The 13927-nt window shown below is 46.4% G+C and overlaps 2 protein-coding genes across 2 annotated transcripts; one reads left to right on the top strand and one right to left on the bottom strand.

The window, feature by feature from the left end:
- LOC127768965 (uncharacterized) lies at window positions 1-1675 on the top strand. The gene is made up of 2 exons (XM_052294636.1): window positions 1-323; window positions 1321-1675. Exons 1-2 carry the CDS (start codon window positions 1-3, stop codon window positions 1673-1675), a joined length of 678 nt encoding a protein of 225 aa, XP_052150596.1.
- A 3599-nt stretch (window positions 1676-5274) lies between these two features.
- On the bottom strand, window positions 5275-6875 carry LOC127768520 (transcription factor bHLH96-like). Its single transcript, XM_052294116.1, has 3 exons — window positions 6334-6875; window positions 5776-6234; window positions 5275-5602 (listed from the first exon to the last, which is right to left on the bottom strand). The coding sequence occupies exons 1-3, from the start codon at window positions 6757-6759 to the stop codon at window positions 5498-5500; spliced, it is 990 nt and encodes a 329-aa protein (XP_052150076.1). The 5' UTR covers window positions 6760-6875; the 3' UTR covers window positions 5275-5497.
- Between the last annotated feature and the right edge of the window lie 7052 nt (window positions 6876-13927).

Here is a 13927-nt window from a genome sequence, read left to right as displayed (position 1 = left end):
ATGGCTCGCTTCGCCGTAGTCGCCGCCATCGTCGCCCTCCTCGCGGTCACGGCCGCCGCGCAGGCCCCGGGAGCGGCCCCCGTCCCGGCGCCCAAGATGGCCCCGCTGCCCGCTCCCCCGGCGAGGTCCCCGGCCACCGCCCCCGCGCCGGTCGCCACCCCGCCCACAGCCGCGTCGCCGTCCCCCATGGCGTCTCCACCGGCCCCGCCCACTGACGCCCCCGCCGCCAATGCCCCCTCCGCCGTCACCCCGTCCGCGGTCACCCCCTCCTCCGTCTCCGCCCCGACCGGCGCCCCCACCGGCGCCCCCGCTGCCTCCTCCACGTACACCGCCACCGCCAGCTTCGTTGCCGTCGCCGGCGCGGTCGCCGCCGCCATCGTGTTCTAGATGGATGGATGGATGATTTGATCGACGCGTTGTTTATACGGCGAGATTCTTTTTTGTGATTCTGTTCTATTTACAGACAGCGAGACACTGATATTCAGATGTTTACACTTGTCATGTTTGATGAGATGATTATTGATGGAATATATTCTTTCATTTATTATTACCATACATGGAGTATTGTGCAATTTTTTTTCCATTTTCTTATATTATCTGTATCGCTCACGCGTAAACTATTACTGCCGATCTGATCAGGCCAACCTACAAGAGTGGCTGTCACATGCATGATAGTCTAGATAGCTTTTTTTCCCTTTGCTTTACCGATGTCCGATGCCGTGACATGTGAGTGAGACACAGCTTTCGCTTGTTCAGAATGCACGTGAAGCGGCTTTGTTGCAGCGTAGTAAGGGTGTGTTTACTTCACGCTAAAATTGTAAGTTTGGTTGAAATTAAAATGATGTGACGAAAAAGTTTGGTTGAAATTAAAATGATGTGACGAAAAAGCTAAAAATTTGTATGTGTAGAAAAGTTTTAATGTGAGAAAAGTTTTAATGTGATGAAAATATTGGAAGTTTAAAGAAAAAGTTTGGAACTAAACACAGCCTAAATCTTGAACGCGCTTTTTCTTTCATGTAAAGTTGGATAAAATCCGTAGGCACCGTTAGAAAATAGGCAAAATTTGCTACAGAACATCGAAAGATTGCGAGATTGCGGTTTTTGCTGTGAGACACTCAAAGATCGTGTATTTGGTTATGAACACTAATCCTATTATTTTATTATTTCCAGTTAATATGGAGAGAGAAACTTTGGTTAAAAACAAATTTGCCTATGGGCCCACTTGTCAATCTCTCTTTCTCTGTTGTTCTTCTTCATCTCTTTCTCTCTGTTCATCTCTTACTCAGTTCCTCTCTTTCTCTGTCGCGGCACACCGGGCAGAGCTCCACGGCGAAGGTGTGCCAGCGAGGACGACGAGGCGGCGACGACGCGGGCGGGCCACGGTGAGGTGACGAGGTCGACGAGGCGAGCGGCGTGGGAGCGCGATGCGAAGAAGTCAAGCCCGCCGCCACCGCGCACCGCGCCAATGCGGAGGGCGTCGCCGGCGGCGCCGTGGGTGACGACCTGCTGCTCGAGGTGGAGCAGCGTGCGGCGGAGCACGATCCCCCTGCCAAGGGCGCGCGTGGCGGGGAAGGCCGTCGTGGAGAGCCTCTCAACTGTGGTCGTCGAGCGCCGCCCCACCGTGGCCGAGCCGTCCCGGCGATGCGCCGCCGCCGCCGCCGCCCAACCGTCCTAGCGATGCGCCGCCACCACCGCCCCGCCGTGGCCCAGCTGTCCCGGTGATGCGCCGCCGCCGCCGCCGCCCCCGCCCCCGGCGATGCACCACCGCCGCCGCCCCGCCGTGGCCCAGCCGTCCCGGCTCAGGCCAGCCGTCGTCGCCCCAAAGAAGAAGAAGGGGAAAGGAAAAGAAGTGAGAGGAAGTGTAAGTGGGTATTTTGGTACTTACACAACTCTTTCTCTCTTCATTTTAACCGGAAATAATAAAATAATGTGAGGAGTGTCCAGCAGCTAATTATCACTTTTTTACAGTGTCCACGAGCAAATACATGATTTTTGGGTGTTTTATAGCAAAGACCGCAATATTTGAGTGTCCAGTAGCAAATTTTACCTAGAAAATACGGTACACTAATTACCTTAACCAAATTTGGATGGCTCGCTATACGGAAACGCTGCAAGTTGAACACCAGACGAGATGGTGCCGTGTGAGACACTCAGAGAGTCGGAGAACGTCACTGCGTCAAAAAGAGAGAGTTGGGGGAAACGGGTGGTTGAGTGTGGACAGTCTAAAGTTCGTTTGAGTTTAAAGAGGCCCAACTAAGTAGTACTGGGCCGGGAAAAGATGAGGGTAGAACACGAGGAGTTTGTATGGGCCAGGACGGAAGATCCAATTCAAGTTCAATCCAGGCCTAGAAGTAAACCGCTTGTTTCACTTTTTATTTATTTTTTTTCTTTTGGTTTGGTTTGAGGTTTGACATACGAGTAACTTGCAACATGTCAATATCAGCAAATTAGCGCTGATGCATGGAATATTACCTGAACAATACACCCTTCGTTCTCAAATATGGTAACTATCATCGTAGAATAAATGTAGTCAAAACGTAAACTTCCAACTCTTAGTATACGCAAAAGATTTGCTCCCCTTAACAAGCGAAATCATTCATTCTTTTTTTTTCTTTTTTAAGAACACTGACGCACACAATCAATCAATCAACTTGTCTACTCCAGATGGTTCACATGCCGTCATTATAGCACAGTGTAAAATTTGGAACTTTGCCAGCCACTTCTTCCACTCCATCCCAGCAATTTGCTTGACAGGGGGAGCACATATAATGTTCGCAAGGAACCTCCTCCCCTTCAGACTGATCGATAGAAACAAAGCAGGGTTAGCTTTCAAGGCATCGATGCATCAGCTCAGCACGAAAGTTCTCACAAGTTGTGGGTGCCAATTAAGCTAGCCGGTACACTGTATTACTGTGATGTGAAAATAGCTGGAAAGTTTAATTTCCAGGTGAATCAAACTGTTTCCTGGCCTCGCTTCTCCGCGGTGAAAGTGAGCTGCTTACTAATCTGATGTGGAAACAACCACAACTTGGCCGTGTGATGCAGTGCACCTGTGCATGAACAGCTTGATGCCGTTTTGCTGCTACTTGGCTAGATCAAGACATAGTTGTACAGGTGCGCAAGAGCTGATCTACATAAACTACAAAGCCAATCATCGGTAAGCTGCCGGGCCACTTGTCTGAGTACTCACATCAGCTGTTAGGCCCCAGGTTCCGGCAACGACCTGCTGGCTAAAACGGGGCATCGCACGGCTTAATCCTCATCTTTCTCAACAGCTTACACACGACACTGACGTGGCCACGTACAGCTAGCACCTCGCAGTCAAGTTTGTATACGACTACTTAATCCTCATCCTTCTCGAGTGCCTTATTGAAGCTACTCTGAATATACTGTATCCGAGTTTTCCAACGTACTTGAGCAGAACCAGTCATTGCATTGTTAATAGACAGTATATTTCGGTAGATCTATATCGTCAATAGAAGGTTGATATGAATTACCAGTCGAAGAATTTTGCTCAGAATTTTGTCCGATTGGTGTACCGGAGAAATAAGATGTACTCCCTCTATCTAAAAACAAATTTGGATAGATATTTATCCAGGTTCATAGTATTAGTTAATTAGTATTAGGATGTGTCTTATTTCATTTTACATTTACATTACGTGGGACGGAGAGAGTACGTAGCAGTACTTATATTGTGAGGAGAAACGTGGGGTGCATAGTAGGAGGCTCACTGACAGTCTGAAACTTACTCAAGTATTACGAGAGGAAGAAAAAATGGTCCATTCCTTTTCTGAAATCCACGTACATGGGAACAGCCAGTTAGTAACAAGTCCGATCAAACGCCCATTGGACATCAAGAATTCATAGAGTCCTAGATTATACGGTAGTAACAGAACTTATGTCCTTCGGGTCAATGGAATCTCTAGTCTCTGCCGCAGATCACTCATGTTGTCTCTGTAGGCTAGTGCACCCTGAGAGCAAGATTGTCTGAAGAGCATTATGTACTCCTGCGACCAAACCGCAGAACCAAACACACATGAGGATTATTTACTGTTTATCACGAGAAAAGAAGCAGCTCATCACATCATCGGGCAATCATTCGGCCTCTGCACTGCATGGATGCCACGCTGTTCGACCAGTCATATATAGCTCCTGACAGATGCACTCTAAAGCAGAGAAAGCAGAGTTCATGTGAACCAAAACAGAGATGGATGCATGCAAATGGGCCACAGGTCGTTTTAGGACACAAAGCCGTATACCTCAAATGCTAATCAAATGAGTGATTGCACGGTTCTTTTTTTATCAAGAGTTATCACAATTTTCGATGTTATTTTATAGCACCTCTACGCTAGAAAATATAGTATCTCTTGGTACATCATAAAGGACAGTTCAAGATTTGTAACCAGTTAGTTTCAAGAAACTTAGAAAAAAAATGTACGTGATATGTCTCAAAGAAATTAAATCCAAAATCAATCTATACGTTGAATAAAGCAATCGGCTATTGGTAGCGTATGTGATTTTTTTCCCCTTTTGTGAATGAGTAGATTAAGATTTACACTTGAAAAATTCATGACTTTAGGTATTGCACTAATGCTGTCAATTTTGCCTTCTGGATTTCTCATAACTATTTTCATGATATTTTCGTTTCTAATTAAGATCTAGATTCTACCTTAGTTTTTGTTAGCATGATTTTCAAAACCGTTAAACGAGACGTTTTGTGTCAAAACTTTCTATATAATAGTTCCTTTAAAATATCAAATAAACCTATTTTTTAATTTATAATAATTAAAACTCAATTAATCATGTGTTAATGGTTTACCCTCATCGGTTAAGAACACCATCGCCCAAGGGCTCCTTCAGAACACAAAAATTTCGATATATCATTAGTGTATAGCCTATGAAAAACCCTTGAAGTCCCTCCATTTCAAAGGAGTAAGGTTTTATAGTCACCCTCCTTCCATGCAAATGGCAAGTAGTACTCCCTTTTTTAATATATAACGTCGTTGATTTTTTAAAATACATTTAACCATTCATCTTATTTAAAAAAATTATATAATTATCATTTATTTTATTGTGACTTGATTTATAATCATCAAATGTTCTTTAACCATAACTTAGATTTTTTATATTTGTAAAAAAAATACAAGTAATCAAATATTTGTTAAAAAAATCAATGACGTTATATATTTTAAAAAAGAAGGTAGCAGTTAAGCAAGAGGTACTAGTGCACAACACCTCCCTCAACTCCCTCAAGACAAAAGTGGTCATCGTACGTACGTTTACAAGCGCTCAAAATGTTGGTATAGATTTCTCATTAAGGTCGCCGGAGATACTGCATGCATGCAGCACTCTGTTGGCTAGGGTACAATCACATTCACACATTACAAGCTAACAAGCTATCGATCGAGGCGCCATGCCATGGTTCCATTTCCAGGACGGACGGGGCAGAGGCTTCACATGGCGGCCGTCTCGGTTGTCGTCTCCATCGATCGCGGCGTCAGCTGATGGAGAGGACGGCCTCCTGCTGCTGAATGCTGCCCAGGATCTGATGCACAGCGGTGGCAATGTCTTCCACAGAGCCCAGCTTGGAATCATCCTCCACCTAACATCCAAACGAAAGCGATGACATTATCATCGGCGTTGTAGAAAAATGGGAGCGAATCTTCGCTCACCCGCGACGTTCCAATCGCTTAATTTGTCTGTGCTGCTAGCTTAAACTAACTAAGCATGCAGTCGTGGTAGTAAAATAGGTGCAAATTGTCGATTGGTTTTTACCTTGAGGCTGAAGGAGTAGAGGACCATGGCGTCGACGGTGGTCACGTTGAGATGCAGCGGCGGGATGCGCAGCTGCTGCAGCCCGACGACCAGCTTCAGCAGCTGCTTCGGCCGCCGCCGCGCGAGCACCTTGAGGCTCGCGTGCCCTTCCACCATGGTCACCTCGATGTCGGCGATGGCCGCCGCCTGCCGGCCGCTCTCCGCGGAGCCCGCCGTGTCGTCCATGACGACGCTGCTCGCACTGCCGGAGCTCCCGGCGCTGGCGGCGGCGCTGCAGCCAGTGCGAGGCGACGTGGAGTACTGTGGGAAGCTGAAGAAGCCGGCGAAAGGGGAATCGCCGGCGGCGTCCATGGCGCCGCTGCGGTTCTTGAGGCTCTTTTGGACTTCCAGTGACTGCAGTAGCTGCTCCAGCTCCTTCACGTAGTTTATTGCTCCTCCGACGATCGATGCTTGATCACCCTAAGCAGAAAATGGATTCGATTTAACGATAATTAACCAATAATAACAGTATATGCGTAAAAGCGATTAATGTTGAAGCATGAATAGTTAGTGTAGTACCCTCTGAGAGTAGGACGCCGGCATGAGGGAGCGGAGCACGGCGAGGTACTCGTTCATCTGGCGGCGGCGGTTGCGCTCGACGGCAATGTGGGTCATCCGCTGGCACTCGATCTCCTCCTTGTTCTTGACGACCTTCGTCCGCCTCCGTTTCCTCCTCCCGGCGGCCACCGGCGCCGCCCGCTCCGTCGCCGCCGCCTTGCCCTCCGTGGAAGCATCCGAGTTATCCTTGGATGCCACCTCCCACTCATCCACGGAGGCGACCTGCAGCTGGTCATCCCACTCGTCCACTCCGTAAAACTCACCGAAGCCGCCGCCGCCGCCGGCAGCAGCCAGGACGTCGCACCACGGCATCCCGTACGCCGGCGAGTCCCTTCCGCACCCGTAGCCGAAATGGCCCTGCGGAAACACCACGGCCTCTAACGCCATCCTGCACGCACCCGGCAAAACGAACGGCCGTTTTTTTTCGCGAACTGACGACGCCACGATACGATACGCACACGATTCAGGGGGAGGCGAATTAAAGAGTGAGTTGCCCAGCGACGCGAGGGGCGCCGCCGTTTTTATAAGGGGACGCGCGAGGTGTGTGGCCGAGAGAGGCGCGCGCGCGCGCGGGGCGGGGCAAGTTGCAGTGGTGCACGCATGCATTGCGCGCGGGGGGAGGGGGGCCACGTACGCTACGCGCGAGGGGCGAGGCGGCCTTTTGCGCGAGGGGGACGGGAAGGGAAAACGCAATGATTTACACGGAGAGCGGAAGCAAAGCAAGATGACGCGCGCGCGCGGGGGCACGGGCACGCACGCGGGCGGGGCGCGATCTGCTTGCTTGCTGCGGAGCCGTGGGGACGGGGCTCGGCACGCGGGCGCGCGGGCGATCGATCGGGTGGCGCGGCTTGTTTGATGCGGTAACGCGGCCTGCAAGAGGGGTGGCAACTTGGCGAAGAACGCGCGGCGCGGCGCGCGCACCCGGTCGGGAGAGGCGTACGTCGCACAGGCGCGAATTGGAACGGCGGGCCGGTTGTTCAGATCGAGAGATTCTGGCATTCTGCGCTGCACGGTGATCGGAGGGGGCGTGGCAAACAAGCGACACGTACAGGTCATCTTGTGCAGCCATGAGTCGATCTGAATTTTCTGATTACTCACTGCGTCCGTTGATTTTTACTGTTCACATATATTTCGTACATTTCTGCTTGATTGTTGGACTCGTAATTGGAGAATTCTGCTTGTGATCGTCTTTCACTACAGCGTGTTTGCATGCATGTGGCTTTCATCCGCCTACAAAGGTGATCTGGCTTGATCTACTGTCTTGTATGTTTCAATCGGCACCAAATTTACGATTACCCTCTTGTACAAGTATGTCTACTTGTCTGTATCACCCGTCGCTTTCCTTGGAAAGAAGCTTCACTGAGTTTGCAAAGAATCGGCTATGATATGTCACTTCTCTAAAGGAATATGTTTAGGTGTACTACAAGTAGTACAAATTTGTGTAGTGTGATTATTTTACAGCTGATTGGCGCATAAAATCTGTGAGATGGGATCATCCTGAGTCCGGTATAGGAAATTTCACAACGTAACAAAGATTAAGGCACTATTGCTAAATCTTGGCACATTAAATTTCTTATACCATAGCTGCCTTCCGTTCCCCTACATAGACGGAGTAGGACAAGGATTTTCATACCTTAAGATAACATCCTCTTGTTTTTATACGCCGTGAAATATTAAAAGAATTTAATACTCCCTCCATTTTAGATTATAAATTGTTTTGATTTAAGTCAAAGTCAAACTACTTCAAATTCAACCAAATTTTTAGATAAATATATTAATGTTTACAACACTAAATTAGTTTTGTTAAATCTATAATTGAATATATTTTCATAATATATTTGTGTTGGGTAGAAAATGTTGTTACTTTTTTTTACAAACTTAGTCAAACTTGAAGCAATTTGACTTTAACAAAACGACTTATAATTTGAAACAGAGGGAGTATGATAGATCATATGCGACATGTCACACCTTAAACATATAGGTTTAAATTCAACCTATATAATGGGAACAAAAATAACAAATATATGACTCAGGATCGTACTATTCACATTTACCCCTATCACATATTCTAACTTCAAGCCCAACTGTAACTAAATATAATTAGTATATTCAACATGTATTCTAACCGATAGTATAGACAATTTCCTAATAATCATATATTATTATCAGGGTTGTACTGAAAGATGAGACATTATGACTAGATAGTTAGCCGTGAGGATGAGGATTCGGCACGATAAGTTTCAACTTCTATGTACGCTTGTGATGTACAGATATACTCTCGTTGAAGTGTTGGGGTCCATGCCACGTACGCTAGGGAGCTCACATTCATCGATCTAGGCACAGTTCGTGATGGTGTTCGCCAAAGCATGGCTCAACTTGCGCCCCATCATGTCTAACCCCAACAAAAATAGCCGCATCAGCAACAGTAAAAACGAAAGCGAAAGATGCATTCATGCACAAAGTTTTTCTTATTCGGTATCATTTTCGATCTGTTCGTTTCTAACTTTTGTCTAACGGCAGCTAGGCAGGGAGAACTTGAGGACCATAACCTCTGTGGTATGCCACAGTTTCATGCACAAAGCTGAACAACCGTTGGCATCTTTTTGGGACGGGTGTTTTGCATATAAAAATTCAGTAACACGTACTTCTCTGTAAGTAGTATTTTTGTTTTTCCAGGAAGAACGTGTTAACCTGTTTCCAAAAGACAGTAGAAAGACGTACGGCACACAGGTTCCATTGGAATCCCCAACAAGATTGAAAAAGAACAGTTGGCAGTGCATATACTAATCACATAGTTGATCAGTCTATGGACGACGACAAGTACTTTAGACTGTTTATCACAGATGCTGGAGAATAAGAACAAATGTTCCCTTGCAATTTGTAAATTATTGACCTCATGGACACGTTAGATCAAGCCCATGAAAGAACTGAAACCGCTCTCCAAATATATTGCCGGAAGCTAGTTCAAACCAGGGGCAGAACACCGGATTGGCCTGAAGAAAGCATTTTGTTCTGTTCTTCAGGTATACTGCACTGAAGCATTATTATTTCTGCTGTGTCACGCTTGGAATGTAATGAGACCTTTCTTAATTGTAAGTACCTAAAACAATTTGTTCAATTCACATCAGTTTCTGGATGCAGTTGTGGCGATGCTAAAAGAACTCCATTATCTCTCGTGTACGTGGTGTGCCCTGGAGATGCTGAAAGCTTAGCCTGGATGCTTTCCCCGGGAGAATCTGCTCAGATCGAGACTGAAATGCTTACAATGACGCAACCGTACGGCAACCAGGCATTTTCTTTTGCTTCAGTTTTCCTTGATGAAACTATATGACGCCAATGCTTTGTCCTTTTTGCATGAATTTGATTGCTGCCAATGCTGATAAAGCTGGCTGGCTAGCAATAACTGGCAAGCACTCTCCTATGTCTATCAGAGTTTCAGAGTAGGATAAAGACCCAAAATGTTATTCAGTGACAGCTTAACATTTCTCGGATAAAATCTCATACTACAGCTGGTGATAAGAACATTCCTACGCGTAATTTACCTGGTCGTCTTTGGTTCTGAACGTAACATCAATGGTCTCCTTTTACGTAGTATAAAACTAGAAATTATGATTGGTGAAAAGATACGAATCCGTGTCAATAAATCAGAGCGTCCAAGTGGCTGTAGTACAAAATTATATTTCCCATAGTCATCTAGAATGAAGCCATTTCTGACTGATCGAGTGTTACTACTATACGATAACATATCAAATAAATGGTGCTAAAATTAAACAAACCACCATCGTACTACTCGACTTGACATACTATATCTTCTCAAAATTTTCTGATGTGTATAGTAGTCCATAGACAAAATCTGGAAGAGTGATTATCCGGTATTATACACCAGTTTTATGAGTGGTAAAATAATAATTTATTAATATAATGATTAGTAAATTATCAAGTGCATCTCAAGGATGTAATATGTGAAAATAGAATTAATTAATACAGTTGTCACAAAATACTTTCATATGGTTATATTAATACACGAGAGAACTAGGACTGGGCATTTACAATTAGATTAAATCTGAACCGCAAATTACAAAAATTATCGTATAAAATTTTCTATCAAATTTTCAACATTGCCTTTCTTAATTTATACTGCTAGTATATACCAGTACTAGTATATCATACCGTAAAAGTTATGATCGGCTAGATCTAGATTAGAGTTTTCTATATACAAATTGTACTTCATATAATTTGGATATAGTTTAGGTATATGCATACAAACAAAATATATGGATATTATCTTGCGGGAGGCACGAACCTGTACGTAAAACCTCTATGCACACACATGGTTTTACGAATTCTTATCTTTACACAAACGATCTCAGATATACTTAACTATTGCCAATTATCTAATGAAACGAAGATATACCCAAATCTTTTTTGTGTATCTAATTGTTCATGCAATGTTCCAGAAATCGTGCGACACCTAGTTTGTTGTTTAGCATGTACAAAATGTCAATTCGGTCGTGCAGCTCCTACGTTATAGGTAGGCGCTAATTAATACTATATCCTTAACGTAATCCTCGGCAATCTTGTTCCATTCTGCCCATGCCCTATTATGCACCAAACCATACCGTTCTCTCGAAACAAAGGCAAAACAGCTGTGTTAGCTGAGCTCTCTTGACATATAGCATCATTTCTCCAGTTCAAAGGTGAGGAAGAAAACCATATACCTGCTGCAGTATGCGCCGCATTACCAGACGCAGCACGACGACATGCTCGAACAATATTGTTAATCAGTGCAAATCTTGGAGAGATCCGGTGTGGGGGATTAATTTGGACGGACAAGTAGGTAACCGAGGATTTGGTTTGGTGATGGTCTTTTTTGCAAGTGTGAATTGCGAAGTTTGGAAGCATTGCTAACCGCTGCCGTCTCGGGTCAGCGTCCTACGTACTCCCGGGGTCCTCTCTGCCCTTAAAATAAATGGATTTTGCAACGCTTCCTTTGGGAAGTCCCTAGCAAGTTTGTTAATTGCAACCTTTTTCGTTCAGAGACTTAAGTTTATTTGCAACTTGGTCACTTGGTCAGGTAAATGCTTTCGATGTACTTGCACATTTCAAAGATTCTTCCTATAGCTTTCGCCCGGAGGACCCCGGGCATAGTGTTGTGCCAAATTCCAAGATCGACACCGGATTCTTGAAAAGGTATGCCCAGTTACAAAGTACAAATATACATACAACAAACTGACCAAGATAGTGTCACAAAGTGGTTGGTAGAACAAGTGAACAATCCTCAACCATTCATGTAGTATGTTACACATCCTCTCACCTTATTTAAAAAATATAACTGGACATAAATTAATCTACTGGTGGGTCTGCATGCATTCTGTTGTTTACGGTGACAATGAAGAGGCTGTAAGATGTTAATACGACTCTTCTCGCTTGGATCAGGCAGTGCTATAGGCTGGGAATGCTGCCATCACAGGCCAGCTGCAGCTAAGCAACCAAATCTGAATCATCTAATTAGAAGTCATGCAACAGACAAGCTAACTAAGCTAGTTCACTAAATGATAATCCAGTAGATATAGCAGAAGTAGCAGATTATTAAGGCCATCTAACTACAGAAGATTGGTTTGTTAACTGCAACCGATGTCGGCACGGGAATCATACCATAATCTATAGCTCGGCCTGCAGGCATGCATAAAACCAAATGCTACTAGAGAATTTGTCTTGGCCATGGAGGATTGAGTTGGTACATCAGGGAATCTATCTTATTCTTACCCCTAGTCAAGCTCCTAACACTTCGAACCTTGTAAAGTATGGTACTAAAATAGAACCAATAGTGTTCGATCATGCATGTGTGTGCGCATGTTTGTCTCCTGCTACCTCCAATGTGTGGCTGGCAATGCATGGTACAGTCTCCGTTATGTCAGCATGGCGCCAATTGACCGGGCAGTGGTATTTTTCTACTGGCGAGCCCGTGTTTTTTTTTATGCCTTGTGCAAATCTCGACGGCTGTGATTTAAAGCTCGGTTCGTGTACGGAGTACGTACGTGGTCGTCAGATACTCGCGTCGTCACAACAGAGTCACAGATATACTACTCTTTCTGATGTGTAATTTCGTGCAGCGTTCGGACACACACCGGTCACAAAATGGCAGAGCAAAAGGACCCTGCCTCTCTGCCGGAATCTAGCCAGCGTGACGAACAGTGACGCCCACAGAATTCCGCTGACCCCGCCGTACAAGGAGCAGTGGAGCACTCGCGACCAGGTTTACCTTATCGTTTGGACCAGATTACCACCACCCCGCGATAGCGTGATAACCACAATAATCGTGTGATTATCTTGCGATAAGTGAAACCCTGCTCGCGACTCGCGCGAGAAACGAATCGCTCTCCGGCATGGACCGTAATTTGGTTACCGCACAACACGTCCTCGCGCTGCCACGCGCACGCGGGGGCCCCTACGTACGCGGCCTTGGGGCCTGGCCTCTCTGCGGCCGCGCGGGCGTGTGCGTGGGCGTGTGCGTGGTCGGTCGCTATGCCTAGGCGCGCGCCTCATCACACGACACGCGGGATCGCGCGGTTTTATACGGCGGCTTGGCTCATCGCATCGTCCTGCTGCTGCGGGCGGCTTCCGCACATGCCATGGGCTATATTACGCCGCGAATACCACTTTCCCGATCTCCTGTTTCGTGTCCGCGGTTTGCAGCTGCGCCTCAGCTCCTGCGCGCGCGGCCCAGCGTGCCGGGCGCAGAGCATCGATCGGAAAGTTGGTTTTGAATCGGTCTACAGACTACTACAGGAGAGTGGATGCGTGGCCGGTGTCAATTAAGGACCCTCTGGTCTGGACGGAGAAGTGTCCGCTACAACTTCCACACCGATATGGAGCCAGATGCAGATCGAGTTGCAGGTTATGCAGCGTGGCACTGGCAGCGTCAGGTTATTCGAGCCAGCCGAATCATGAGGGTTACTGAATTGAATAATGAACGCGATCGAGCCGGTGTGTGTGTGTGAGGCGCCGACCGGTACGTCGCGTCATGCAAGCGATCGATCGATCGTATGTCGTGGTCGCCGTCGTCAATCATGCGATGGGTGCAATGGAGTAGTAAAAAAGACACAAGGAACGCACCAACGTTTCGGGTCAGTTTCCACCTTGGAATGATTCGTGTCATAATCTGTACGACGTAGGAGTACGCAGGTCGTCGTGCCCGTCGCTTCAAACATCAGGCATTGGCCTTATATCACACCACTTGTGCTACCTAGGACACGACAGAGCCGCGTCGTTCGATGATTGTTCGTCCCGGCATGGCTAGCTGAGCTCTGTGTGAATTGTGATCGATCCCATCATGGTCCATGGCTATGCACGCAATGCAACTAGTAGGTCGCACATACATACATGATTCGTGCAGGGATATTGCTCTCATACACAGCGCGACTGTGGTGACCCTTTCTTGTGTTCTGCGAAAGTGCTTATGTGCAGTGGACTCGTGAAACGCATTTACACTGCATATTCGTGGTTTCTCGCAGTAAGGTTATTCTGTTATGGCACGAAACCAATCGGCATTTCG

The sequence above is a fragment of the Oryza glaberrima genome, chromosome 3 (genome assembly GCF_000147395.1).
Source record: "Oryza glaberrima chromosome 3, OglaRS2, whole genome shotgun sequence".
In the NCBI taxonomy this organism is placed as follows: domain Eukaryota; kingdom Viridiplantae; phylum Streptophyta; class Magnoliopsida; order Poales; family Poaceae; genus Oryza; species Oryza glaberrima.
The sequence above is the reverse complement of the archived record's forward strand: the minus strand, read 5'-3'. Positions and strand labels throughout refer to the sequence as shown.